Source organism: Pelophylax lessonae (assembly GCF_965119305.1).
Source record: "Pelophylax lessonae genome assembly, contig: HAP1_SCAFFOLD_558, whole genome shotgun sequence".
NCBI classification, from domain to species: Eukaryota; Metazoa; Chordata; class Amphibia; order Anura; family Ranidae; genus Pelophylax; species Pelophylax lessonae.
The window spans coordinates 11,158-25,540 of record NW_028119787.1 but is presented as its reverse complement, the minus strand read 5'-3'; the positions used below and the strand labels follow the sequence as shown (position 1 = coordinate 25,540).

At 42.6% G+C, this 14,383-nt stretch overlaps 1 protein-coding gene across 1 annotated transcript; it reads right to left on the bottom strand.

Moving 5' to 3' along the window:
* Positions 1-2,235: 2,235 nt before the first annotated feature.
* LOC309543965 (NXPE family member 3-like) lies at positions 2,236-14,120 on the bottom strand (the record flags this gene model as incomplete). The annotated part of the gene is made up of 4 exons (XM_082276371.1): positions 2,236-2,844; positions 4,394-4,600; positions 8,207-8,280; positions 13,900-14,120. Coding segments are annotated over 4 exons (1,035 nt in total), but the record flags the coding sequence as incomplete, so codon positions are not given.
* Between the last annotated feature and the right edge of the window lie 263 nt (positions 14,121-14,383).

The following is a 14,383-nucleotide window of genomic DNA, read 5'->3' as shown; positions in this document are numbered from 1 at the left end:
GGTTCCAATATTCCATCATATATAAATTATTTTTGATGCTTTTGTAATGTATGCACAAACCATATTGGTTTTTAGTGTTTTGTTATTGAATAACATTTGTATCTTTTATCACTGATGGGGGAAAGGGAGATGCCATTTTAGTTATAAACAAAATATATATTTTATATAAAATATATTTGTAATGAAGCCGATTGTCCAACATCCTGTATTTCTTGTTGACTGCCTGAGACCATCAGTTTCACACCAGTTGCCCAGCCCTTCATTTGCAAGATTGCTATCTCAGCCTTTAAAGACCTGTTCAGCTAACGAGCCTTGAAAGTGACAAGCCTATGTGAATGACCATCCGCATATCAAAGAATGTCACCAAAGACTCAAATGGGACTTCAAAAGAATTTAGTTAGCTAGGTGCCACCCACTTCAGCATGTATAAATTGTAATACAAGTCCTTAGGCAGATAGAGCAATTGTTTTCAAACCAACAGAATGTAATGTGACTGAAAAGCTCTCCAAACATATCTTTCTACCTACATGTTTGTAAAATAAACATTTTTCAACCTGGCTTCCAAAGTCAAAATGTTACTAAAACCCATACGTTTTTTGGGGTTTCCCCTGCAATCACCTAGGTATAGATAAAGCCATTGCGTTATTAGGAGCCTAAAAGTCCTGTGTCCCTCCCCCTCCATCATTTTCTTTTTCTATATGTGCATTTGAGTAATTGTAGGATTTGACTCTGCTGGCATTTTGGTTGGGTACAGGAATAAGTAAGGTTTCATAATGTCCACTTCTACTGTACATAATCCTTATTCCTTGCTGATTATTATATTCACTTCAAACCAATAAGATAAAAAATATATTATTTATTTTAATCAAACAACCAAGTTGACACTGAGTGGCATATAAATAAAAAATGGCAATCTAGTTAAGCCACAGTAGCCTTGTCTACACTTGATTGCATGTATAACGATCTGCACCATGGATTTGTCCATCTGCAATCAAAGCAATTCTTAGCATTTCCTGTGCTATATGTATGTGTGTGTGTGTGTGTGTGTGTGTATATATATATATATATATATATATATATATATATATATATATATATATATATATATCACACTACAGGTAGGTGCTAGGTAAGTGTACAGTGGGCCTTGTCTGCCTAACAGCAGGGCTGTGATTTATATAGTTAGGGTGTCAGGGCTTCCAGATGTGCCTGCTGAGGGGAGAAGAATCCCCACTGGCTCTTGTGAGAGGCTTCTCATAGGGCAGTGTGGGTAGCCCAATCAGGGTACACATCCAAGCTTGTAACTACCCCAGAAGGCAGATTATGCTGCAGAGGATTCTGGGAGTGGGTATAAGTTTGGGGGGAAGTGTGGGACAGGGTGTTGTGTCCCAGGAGGGAGAGTGTGGCTGTCTCTCGTCCTGTCTGAGGAGGTGGATGTCTCGGGGTGTCGCCTGAGGATCCAGAGAGTGTTGAGCTGAGCTGAGGGGATCCGGTGTGCTAAGAGCCTGTGGAGCGTGAGAGGGGTCCAGTCCCAGGAAAGCCTTCACAGGTCGTGAGTACTGAGGATTGCCCCTGGGGGTCTGCCAGAGTCAGAGGGGACCACTGGGATCTGGGATCCAGTGCCAGCTAGCTGAAAGGGGGTACCTAGGTTGAGGACCCAAAGTTACAGAGGGGGGTACATAGTCAGTGAACCCCGAAGAGTTCAAGGTTAAAGGGGGCACCTGCATATGGGCCCTGAATTGGACAGAGTGTGACAGTTGAGAGTTGCAGCTTTACAGAAATCTACAGTGTACTACCTCAAGCCAGAGCAAGGCGGGAGGGGAGTATTCAGTGACTTTCCAGTACAGCAGTGTCAGTAATTCTACAATTCACAGTCTTGGGTCTTCTGGACTTATTGTCGAGGATCCAGCACTTCTATCAAGCTACAGTGTGTTATTAGTGTTAAAAAGCGTTGGAGTCAAGGAAGCACCAACGGGCATTTTTCTAGGATTAAGTCTCAAGTGTAATTAGTTAAGCCTAAAGGAGTATCCCACTCATTCCCTTCTCCCATCACCTTTTCTACAATAAAAACCACACAAGATTCCGGAGTCGTCCATGTCTCAGTTCTCACACCCAGGGTCGCAGCTCACATGGGCTGGAGAGGTAACCGGTAACAATGGCAGACCCACATCCGGCCACAGGCCTGGAAAACCTGCTATTATATATATATATATATATATATATATATATATATATATAGCAGGTTTTACTTAGGCCAGGACTTCCCACTGAAGAATGTGCTCTAATCCTCATGAAAACACACCACTGATTGTTAATGAGGACATATAAATGAAAGCATCAAGTCTACCTCATTTTTAATAATGACCTTTTGGGGGTGGAGATTTTCAGGTTCACGGTGGCAAGAGGTCATCTGCCAAACATCAAGAACTGTGACTGGTAGCTTAAAGAACATAGCCCTCATCAAAGTGTCCAGCTGTAATGATAACCAGTCACTTCCATGGTCGAACCGGTAGCCAGTGTTGGCCGATTTGATGAGGATCTTTGTTTCGGGGCTGCGCTCTAACAGCCGAGCTACTGCTTCTCGAATGAGATGTAACCTATGGATATACACTCCAACAGGGTAAGTAAGGAAGTGGCTCCAGATTGTTAACACGATGATCATCCCTTTCCGGTTGCCCAATCTATCCAACTCTGAAGCAATGTAGCGTAGTTCTTGTATTCCAGTACGTTCCATGCGTAAAGGTTTCTGGTGGGCTCTCCACTGGACCAAATAATTAAATCCTGCATCTGTGGCTAGAAGTGGACCTGGATTGTGAGTCACATGAAGCTTGATCTCCTTCAGAGCTAAAATTTTGGAAAAAATGCAAGGTAAAATTAAAGTGAATCAAAATTATCTTAATAGCTATAGTGTATCTCTAGGCAAACATTTATTTTTTTGCTGTTGTTGTTTGTTGCCCTTGTAGGCAGGCGCAGTTAGCTAATTTGCCACTAGGTAGCTCTGTACAAGAATAGTGTCTGGTTACAGCAGACTTTGTCATTGAGTGCTAGATCCCTTTTAGCTAGAGTCCTCCTGCAGTGATGTCAGGGGTGAGTCAATGTCCATATATGAGCTAGGTAGGGAGGAGCACACACACTTGGGGCATGGAAGCTAAACATTCCATGCCTATGTGGATGTAGCCAGCACATGTGGGCCCTGGACATGCAGGGGGCCAGGAGGAGTGCACCTGCACACAGGAAGCGCCAGCTGTAAACTTTCTGTTTCTTATGGAGGTGGGGGCTAGGGTAGATAGCAAAAGGTCTTTCAGGCCAAGTCAAAAGTTCCTTGAGTGAGGCTTCTTCCCTGGAGGGTCCCGGGACAGGTGTACCTAAGGAGGAGGTGACTGCAGAGAGTGCAGTCCTGTGAGTACTAATGACCCCAGGTGGAAGGAGAGACTGTTAAAGGGGGATGGCTGATAAATGTGCTGCATATGCTTTCACATGTGACTACTGTGGACTGTTCACTAAATGTGATTGACTTTGTAATGTCCAGTGACTCCAGATTGAACTCCATCAGTAAAGTACAGCAAACTACTTTATGTGTGGACATCCTTTCCTTTGTGAATGTAAGGGTCAACGGCCAGGGATGTCATGTGGAGGCAGAGGAGGACAGTGTTCTAGCAGAAAAGGAGCGTGGGTAGGGACTTGCACTCTTGCCACCAATTCTAGCCAACTATTAAGCCCCTCTTACATCCTGTTTGTCAAATTTTTTACCACTGCCAACAAGGACAGGAAGTAATGGTAAATCTCTCAGACAGGCACGCAACTGAAATAAAAAGACATAGCTTGTAGTGTAAAGAAAGGTTTGACCCAACATTAACTTTTCTTTGATAAATGTGTCCCCATTGGAGATTTGACATTATTTTCTTCCACAGTGAAAACGTTGTCACTAGGACAGAAGTTCTGCCGAAAACTCCAACTTGCTCAGATCTCCAATGACGTTACTTCTGGTGACTGTACACCAGGAATAATTGGAGATTTCGACCACTTGGTGTTTTCACACAACACCGGCAGCCTATACACTCTGGTGAATGCTATAATTAGTGCAGATTGTTAGTCCGCCTGCTAGTTGTCGCCGCCTTGGAGGCGTTTATGTTTTTGGTTACTAGTGGCTGAACTAACAATCTGCACTAATTATAGCATCTACCGGAGTGTAAAGGCTGCGGTGTTGTGTGAAAACACCAAGTGGTCAAAATCTCCAATTATTCCTGGTGTACACTCACCGGAAATAACGTCGTTGGAGATCTAGGCAAGTCGGAGTCTTCGGCAGAACACAGGCAGCAAATCGTCCCAACAGGACACCAAAAACAATAAAAACCTGATAGGGGTTCTACCTATTCCCTGTTATTCAACATACTTGGTATGAAATCCACAAGGTATTCCCACCACTGTCGCAGTGTAGAGTCTCCAAACATGTAGACCATCTTCCCAGCAAGGCATTTTGCTGCCGTAGTATGATGATCAAAATGTTTATTGGAGCAGACCAGAGACTTCCAGACATCTTGGTAATAGAATCCTGAAGGGTTTGGATTCTTTAGCCCAGCCATACATGCAACATTTTTACCTAGAGAAAAAACATAAAAATCACCCTTCTCATAACATCAGTTATTTATTTAAAATTTTGAATGATTATTTATTATTTTTTTTTTTTTTTTAATGATTATTACCCTTAACCACTTCAATACAGGACAATGTCACCCCCATCCTGCCCATCTCATACCCGACACTGTATTAACCAGCTTCTGAATGTGCAACTCATGAAGCCAGCTAACTGTAACCAACTGGATATAAATTCAAAATAATTACCACCTTGGTCTAATAGGAGCACCTCAATGGCCAATAGGGGTGCTGCTACTGTACTGGTAGAGGGTGGGAGTATTGGGCTTAGACTGCAAGTCAGTAAAGTCAAGGCTTTAGAATGTGAACATCAGTGCAGAGAGGAGAGGAAATATGGGCTTCTGTCTACTTAAGGTAAAACCAGGCACCCAATGTTGTCTGTGCCAAGGCTGATAGATTTTTAGAAAAAAAAACAAAAAACTTAGGGGTGAGGTTGGGTTCACATTAGTGTGAATTGGCTGTGGCTTTCCCTGCACCAAATTCTCATGGCGGGAGAGTGCCCTGGTTCACACATCTACGGGGCGGCTGCAGAGCGGATTGCCCAAGGGGTCGCGTGCAACTTCGACTCCATTTCAGGTCCGAATTCAGACAAAAATTTGGGCTTGATTCGTCCCTGAAATGGAGAACAGGGACACCCTGGGCGGCACCAGACCGCACCAGACACCTGCTGTGAGACACATCTATATTAAGTGTGAACCCAGCCTAAGAATTCTGTTTTTACAATGTTAAAAGGTGCTTTTCTTTTTTTTTTTTTAACTCCTTTACGCCGACGGAATGCAATCATGCAACCTCAGCTTCAGGGGGTTGTACCAGCTGTACCTGCAGCTAGAGGCATCACCCCGGTACCATTGTTTAGAGCCGACAGTCGGCTTTCTTGGAATGACAACCAATGCGGCCGAGCAGCCGCTCGGTTGTCATTACAAGGAGCAGGAGCGGTGATTAAATACCACCAAAAATAGGCTCTGGTTGTGTGAAAAAATTATAAAAATGTCATATGGTTACAGTGCTGCATGACCACGCAGTTACATACTTGATTGAATTTGGAAATATCTCTTAAGCACATAATTCAGCAATTACGTAAAAAAAAAGAAGAAGATAATGTTTTAATGATGATTTGGCACATGGTTCAAACTAGGGATCGACCGATTATCGGCAAAGCCGATATATCGAGAGCCGATATGCACTTTTCCCGATATATCGGAATCGTCCCCAGAGGTTACCAATATTGACGATATTTTGGGAAAGTACTTGTACCAGAGTGATACCTGCAGCTAGAGGCATCACCCCGGTACTGGCGTCCATAGCCGACGGTCGGCTGTCTTGTAATGACAACTGATGCGGCTTAGAAGACTCTAAGGCACAAAAATTGATTCCAGATGATTGGTGCCTCAAATTGCCATCATCCCAAAAATTTGATACATAAAATTAACACTATACAGTGTTGATCTCCTCTGAGAAAAGGGGGGGATTTTTAAGGCAATAATGCATGGAAAAACAATATAAATAAAATATAGAAAATTTATTGATTAAAAACAGCATTTCATATCATAAATACATAGATATAACAATTTCCCTGGCCGAATGTGGAAAACCACAGCAGGCCATGGATCACAAAAACATGTGACATATATCTGACTGTACAGAAATGGAAATCACAATTGTGAAAATGTGTAAGAAAGCAGGGGATATAGTACCTCTCCTACACCAGGGTGCAACCCTAGGTGAAGGAGAGCATCAATCCTAGGGTTGCACCCTGGTGTAGGAGAGGTACTATATCCCCTGCTTTCTTACACATTTCCACAATTGTGATTTCCATTTCTGTACAGTCAGATATATGTCACATGTTTTTGTGATCCATGGCCTGCTGTGGTTTTCCACATTCGGCCAGGGAAATTGTTATATCTATGTATTTATGATATGAAATGCTGTTTTTAATCAATAAATTTTCTATATTTTATTTATATTGTTTTTCCATGCATTATTGCCTTAAAAATCCCCCCCTTTTCTCAGAGGAGATCAACACTGTATAGTGTTAATTTTATGTATAGAAAACTCTAAGGCTGTCATTACAAGGAGCGGGAGGGGACGTCCCCCCCCCCCCGCCTCCCGAAACCTTCCGCGGCTCTCCTGGGTCTCCCGTCCCACCGGGAGACCCAGACAACCAGCCTGCAAGGCCGCTGAAGACCCGATCAAAGCCGCATTCGGCTCTGATCGGGTCTCCATGCAAAAACCCGGAAGTGATGTCTTGGCATCACTTCCGGATACTGGTGCCAGATTCAAAAAAATAACAGCAGTCAAAACAGCCAAACTTGGCATTTTGAATGCTCTTAATTGCAGAGGACCCCCAGATCCCTCCACAAGACTATCGGTCAAGTTAAAAAAAAAAAAAAATTAAATGTACGAAAATATCGGGCCATATTGGCCAATTCCGATACGTGATGACCAAAATATCGGTATCGGCAATGAAAAAACGATATCGGTCGATCACTAGTTCAAACAGGTGTACTCTGGAAAGTCTGAGATCACCAGCCAGCCACTTATAAAAGAAGAAAACAGGCTTTATTGGACTCTCAAAACAAACAATAGAACAGCTTTCTTCAGCAAAAATAAGGCAGTCATTATCCTGGTATGATCAAGAAGAGAACATAACAGCTCACTGCCAATATACCAGTCCCACACTTGGGTTTAGGGTACATGAAAAGCTTCAGGATCTCAGCAAAACGAAGTCTAAGCCTTCAGATAATGCACACTTTTTCACAGCTGTGAACCACTCCATACTGCCTCATGGACACGTTCTAACCCCCTCCCTCTGCTTTTCAAGCCTCCCTTGCAGGTGGGTTCACCCTTTCAGGACCAAAGTCCCTGTAATCAGTTTAGAGGCTCTTTTCAATGCAAAGTCTATCCAAGCCTCTGAATTTTGGGTTCCCAACGAGGATTTATTAATCTAGAGCAGGGGTCTTAAAAAACTTTCTAAACAAAGGGACAGTTTACTGTCCTTCAGACTTTAGGGGACAAGACTGTGGCCATTGGAAGTAGAGAATGTTTTGGCATCAGTGAGGGGAAATAATGCCCCATCTTTGGTGTCAGTGAGAGGAATAGTGCCCCATTTTTGGTGTCATTTGGTAAGAAGAATTATGCCGCATCATTGGTGTCAGTGAGAGAAATAGTGGCCCATTGCTGGTGTCCTGGAAAGGAATTGTGCCCCTTCATTAGTGTCAGTGGGGGGAAGGGATTATGTCCCAATGTTGGATGTTGTAGGATGAAATATTACTCTGAGGGCCAGATTTAAGCAAGCAAAGGGACACATCTGGCCCCCGGGTCTCAGTTTGGAGACCACTGATATAGAGAGTACTGCCTTGCATGGGTGGGAACCCCTACATACTAAAAATGTCTGTTGAACTCTCTGTTAAATGGTCCACAATCCAAATAGTGGGGAAATACATACAGAGACTTCCTGTCCAGGACCCATCCCTGGCATCCTGAACACAAGTTAGACATAAGTTGCATTCAATGACCAAAAAGTATTTTTTTTTCTGAACTTAAAAACACCTACCACTTGTGACATTCTTCAGAGGTAAGACATTAAGTGATCCAAGGTTTGATGGGATTTCTTGGTCAATCAGTGACCTGGCAAAGCCAAAGAAAAAAAATTACTTAAAAGCTGAAATGCTTGTATTTATTTTTTATTAAAGCTTTTCCTTATTAAAGCTTTTTATTTTTACTTATTTATTTATTGTTAAAGAAAAACGCCATCTTTTCACGCACTTTACATACTTTCATTTGTTAGAGCCAAGCTGGCCCGAAGGAACTATGTCCCTCACTTACCTGGGAGGCCGCTGAATGCGTGGTATGAACTGTATGTAGCTGCGGCTCCATACGGCATACTGCACTGTGTTCCAGGTGCAAGCCGAGACATTCCTGTCTCATACCCGGAACACAGAAGAATCTACTGCAGCGGGGCTTGGCCGCTTAGAGCCAGTAATGTATTCTATCAATGAATACAAAGCTTCCTCTGATTGGCTGAGTCAGAGAGGTTTTGGCTGACATGTGGGGAGTTGTGTCTGGAGCCTCTCAGGGCAGTGGCTGCCACTCCAGCGGGGATTCCTCTTCTTCTCTGTCATGCCAGCGTGACACTTTGAGGAACCCATTGGTCACGTTGGGTGCATATAACACCCCCCATTCAGTTTCAGTTTGTCCTCTTGGCAGCACATTCTGTGTACACTGCACATTCAATTTTGGATCATGACTCTTTGTAGCACTATAAGGCAGCCTTTTTCAACCAGGGTTCCCAGGCACCCTGGGGTGCCCTGAGGTTTCTTCAGGGGCGCCTTGGAAAAATACCTTAAAATTGCCCAAAAATTGTATACAACCCAGTGTGTTGATGAAGGCTGCCTTTTTACTTACACTAAAGGGCCATAGACACTATAAGATTTTCTGAAGACTTTTTCCTTTAGATTTACCAAAACCAGATAATATGAGGTCAAACCTAAACACTTTCAATTTCTATGCAATCTGGCCCTTGCACTACATAGAAAAGGTAAATCTGAAGGAAAAAGTCTTCAGAAAATCTTATAGTGTGTATGGCCCATTAGTCACAGGTTTTCCAATGTGCACCATTCTAACCTTCTAGCTGTTGGCGTCCTAACCATCAATGGCATCATCAGTTGATAAGGAGGATGTCAGTCGCCTGCATATCATCCTTGTTTGACCCTCACCTGCCCCTCCCCATCAGCGTTGGGGGTCACATTAGTTAGGTGATGGAGAAAAACTGAGGGAGAAAAGAAACATTGAAATACTAGTCAGTACCAGTTGGTAGAATAAATCACCTTGAATGTTGGGTGTTCTACTTGGACTTGTGGATGTTGCTCCACAATGTAAAATTACTAGAATAGCTTTTACATTTTAGAATGGGTTGCCTCTAGACTGTCCATGATATTTAAAGGGTGCTTTGAGATTGCTCATCATTTTTAAAGGATGCCTCGAGATTGTCTATAATTTTTAAATGGTGCAGCGAGATTGTCCATACTTTTTAAAGGGTGCTTCGAGACTGTCCATAATTTTTAAAGGGTGCCTCGAGTCTGTCCATATGTGCTCCTGGCATTTATACAGTATCCCAGCATGCACCTGTAACGCGCCTGCGTTTTACGTATGATGTGGATTTTCAGCTGCAGAAATATTCCACTTCAGTAGTCATGTAGAGAAACGCTGAGACACCATTCCCAACTCTCAATGACTCATCATGTGTGGATGATCTCAATTCAGCAAGTAAATACACACACTCAATAAGATGTTTCCTAGAGTGACTTATGTATATAGTAACACAGTGATGATAGGCTGAAGAGACAGGTTGGGTAGAGATGGTAGATGACAGACACTTGAAAGGAAATGTTCTTGAAAGTAAGATAGTAGCAGATGGGATGCAGATAGGTTTAGCAATCATGTATGGTAGTAGATGACAGAGTAGTAGGTGGACATACAAGAGAGATCAACCCAGTGCAAGAACAGGTGGTAGTAGGCTCAAGAGCTAGCAATCTTAGATAATGCAGATGTAGTAATAGTCCTTAGTATGCAGAGCTAGATAGTGTAAGCTTTAGTATAAAGGTTATAGAGGTTTCCCCTGTGGGGTACTTATCACTAATAGCAATGTAGCAGAGGAGAGGTTCGGCAAGAGCGGATGATCCGGTAGCGGGATACAGGGATCAGGGCAGCGTGGTTCCGACAGCGAGGTATGCTTGCAAGCATGTGAGCTTCAAGACAGGTTAGCATCAAGGCAAAAAGCAGTTTGAACGAACACATGTGAGTGAGAGCCGGCGATCTAAATAGCCATCCAGTCCGGCGCTCAGTGATGACAGCATCAGTCTTAAACGTGTATGCGCACCTTACCAAAAGAGAATGGTGGGGCGCATACACTTATGAAAGGGTAATTAGGGTACCCAAAGGTACCAGAACATTACAGCACCGAGGCACTTTCCTCTGTCAAATCACAAGGGCTGTACTAAATGCCTGTGCACTCACTTGTCAAGTTTCCTCCCACTGTCCAATATGCCTCCCTATTGGACCAGTGTGAAACCCTCTGCATACGGAACGAGTTGCACCTGAGCACAATGAGCAGACCTCACTAACAGATCCTGCTCTCTGGTAGGCAGAGAACAATATAGATTTACCTGCAGTCCTGGTAAGCAGACAATGCTAAAAATAAGGTGCTTTGGCCTGTCTCTCTCCTGGCCGATCAGTTGGTGCTGGTGGGCATCCATCGGCCAGCACCCGCTGAACAGCTTGAGCTATGTCAAACACGCACGCCCCCTACCAGATCACATCACATATTAGGTATGAAATCTGGCACAGAAAAGCTGCTCTGCTGCCATACGTTATGAAGTCGGAAAGGGTTAATCATTCATGTAGGGGAATGGAATCTTTATTTTTGATGTTCATAAGTGTCTATGAGATCATTAACAGTGCTTATGCATTCCTCCATTTTTTTTTCCCACATAGTGCACTCTGTTGTCAATACGTTTAATATCTTGTGTGCATTTTTGGACCAAGGAGGATAGATTGGTCATGAGGGAGGATTGTAGTAACAGCCTCATCTCTTTTAGTGTTGAGTCTATTACTGGTTGGCCCGTAGTAGTAAATGCAGCTATTGTATGGTAGTGGAATTTCTGCGCTAATAAAAATGAATTAATGAAATATTAAGGGAAAAGGAACAAGCTGCTGCACATAAGGAATCATAGAAAAAACCTTAGATGAAAATGGAATCAAGAATGTGCTGCGCTATAAATAGTGATTGTGATATCACCAAATTAAACCATTAGTGTTCAATAAATACAGGAATAATAAATTCATATAAATATAAAGCAAACAATCCGTGAAAAAATAAATAAAAAAAGAGGATTTTTAAATCCAAAAAAAGTCCACAGTGAAATGGTGTGTAAATAAGAAGATCAGCCACAAGTCCCAGTGATCATTAAATCCACACGACACTTGAAAGATGAAAAAAACACCAATGTGCAAATCACCAAGTGATTAAATAAGATGGCAGCTTACTGGAGTAAAAGGTTCACTCAAATCAATGAGTAGACCTATATGACCTATTTAGTTGTAATACCAGGACTGGCCACAGAGTGTCACCTCACCGACTCAAACCAGATATCCACATGATAGAAACAGGGAAAAATGTAGACAGGGACATAGCGTAACTCCGCATATAAAAACGATTTATTATATTAAAAAGCAGGTATCACAGTCACATTTATGCTGAATGTCACAAGCATGTAGAACAAAAGTAAACCGCATCAGGAATGAGCAAACATCTCCCACGGTGTAATGAAAAACTTGGAAGCCGGCTGTTGGGGGCGTGGTTGCGTCACGTCTGACTCACCCGACCGGTTTCGTCATATGCTTGACATCATCAGGGGCGTATTATTCCTGTATTTATTGAACACTAATGGTTTAATTTGGTGATATCACAATCACTATTTATAGCGCAGCACATTCTTGATTCCAAATGCAGCTATTGGGGACATGATGGAAGTGTCCGCTGTCAGGGGGCTAAGATCACTGCTGGCAGTTGCGGCCTGGTGGATGGGTGAATCCATCCGCATCCTAGCTTTAGCTGGGCTGCCCGAGGTTGGGGAAGAGGATGTGGGGTCCCCGCCGGGTGATGTAGGGGGTCCCCCTCTCTAAGCCGTTGGTCTGAGTCAGGGAGGTCAGTGTAGTGGGCGGATGGCTGCCCTTTACCTCTATCGGTGGCGCCATCTTGGGAGGCCTCATGCAGCGCCGGTCTGAGGAAGAAGGCCATCAGTTTCTTCGGCCGGTATTCCTCCTTGCGCTTCCTGGAGGACATTGTGGCGGTCGGCGGAGGATCCGGGTGCTGGCTGGCGATGTCGGAGGCTTGATGTCCGGTTGATACGAGCAGATTCCCTGGTCCTCGGCTTGGAGCTCAGAGTCAGACGTCCATCTCTGATCCAAACCACGCCCCCCCCCCCCGGAATCTTTTTTTTTAAAGGGGGTTTCCAGATTTGATTAAGCTCTCCTGCCTCAGACCCCACGACCACTGGGCCAGCATTGTGAGGAGGGGCCCTTGTCCACATTAACAGCAGTTAAAATGGCAGCAAATAACAAAAAAAAAAAAAAAAACACCCTGGAACTCTTCAAAGGTACCCAAAATAAATAGTGGACTGCTACATATTTTAGAAGAACCTTTGGATGGGTCTGTGAGCTGTTTTTTTTTTTTTTTTAAGAAGCTTGTCAAAAAATATTATTTAAAGGAAATTTTTTTTTTTTTAATTTAGAAATGTCAGTGCTTAAGACACTCACTGCTCCCAGGCTGAATTTAATAAAAAAAAAAAAAAAAAGCTCAACCTAGAAGATGGTCAGCATTGGATCCTCGAGTAGTGAGTCTGCAGGGGACAGTGTCAGAGATATTATTTTTGTGTTCAAATGTACGCTGTGCATTAAAAATTAGCTGGAACTGGTTGGGCTTTAACCTCCCTGGCGGTATGATTATGTCAGGAATTATGTACCAAAAGCGGTACAATTTTTTGATATTTATAATATATATATATATATATATATATATATATATATATATATATATATATATATATATATATATATATATATATATATATATATATATATATATATATATATATATATATATTATAAAATATAAATATATTATAAAATATAAAATATATTATAAAAAATAAATATTATAATATATACAGTATATTATATATATAATATATATAATATATATTAATAATATAATTTATAATTTACAATTTATAATATTTGATATTTTTCTGATACTAAGGTGATACAGTGTAATTCTCTCAGATTACATTGTATCACCTCCTTTTTATGTGTTTGTGTTTTGTGCAACTTTTGAATTTCCCTCCCAGTTCTGCTCCCATGCACCATTGCTGCTGCAGGGAACGGAACCAGGAAGTCATCAGGGCGACGGACGAGCGGCGGGGATCTCTGCGGCGATCACAGCAATGGGAGATCATCGCTGGATCGCCAGGAGAAGGTAAGGAACCCTGCTGCAGGCTCTGCACATCTACCCCGAGCGTGACTCGGGGATACCGATCCTAGCATGAAAAAACCCCCCCGAGCGTGACTCGGGGTTACCGCTAAGGGAGTTAACTAAACCTTACTAGATGGAGGATAAAAAACACTCCTCAATTCAAGAGCATTGATGCAGTACAAAGCGAACATAGAAAGAACAAAAAGCAAAATTACATTGAGAAGAACGGTTTCTCCTCTTGGCTTTGGATTTTGCGGTTTCCTCCGGATGAATGGTCCCGGTATGAGTCACAAGGGAGCTTTTTTGGCCGTTGACACACCCACTTTTCCTGATTCTGCTGATCATAATATTCACAGACGTCCTGCCCAGGTAGATCGAAATTGCACTCAACCACTTCCCAAGTTCCATTTTTTTCAAAGTAGCCTTTAAAGAACACCTGTAATCAAAAACGAAACACATTCAGTTCTAACAAACTGTTAATGAGGATTTCTAGGAAAGATGGAAGAATTGCTATCTGACTGTTGTCTATCCTTGTAGCAAAATAAAGTTATCCCTACCTTCTACAACTCCCCAAAAAAGAAAAGTGAAGCTCCCATTCTGTTGTTGCATACACCGGCCAGCCAAAACGTTATACCCACCCACCTAAAATTGAGTAGGTTCCCATTTTTGCCATCAAAACAGCCCTGACCCATTAAGGCA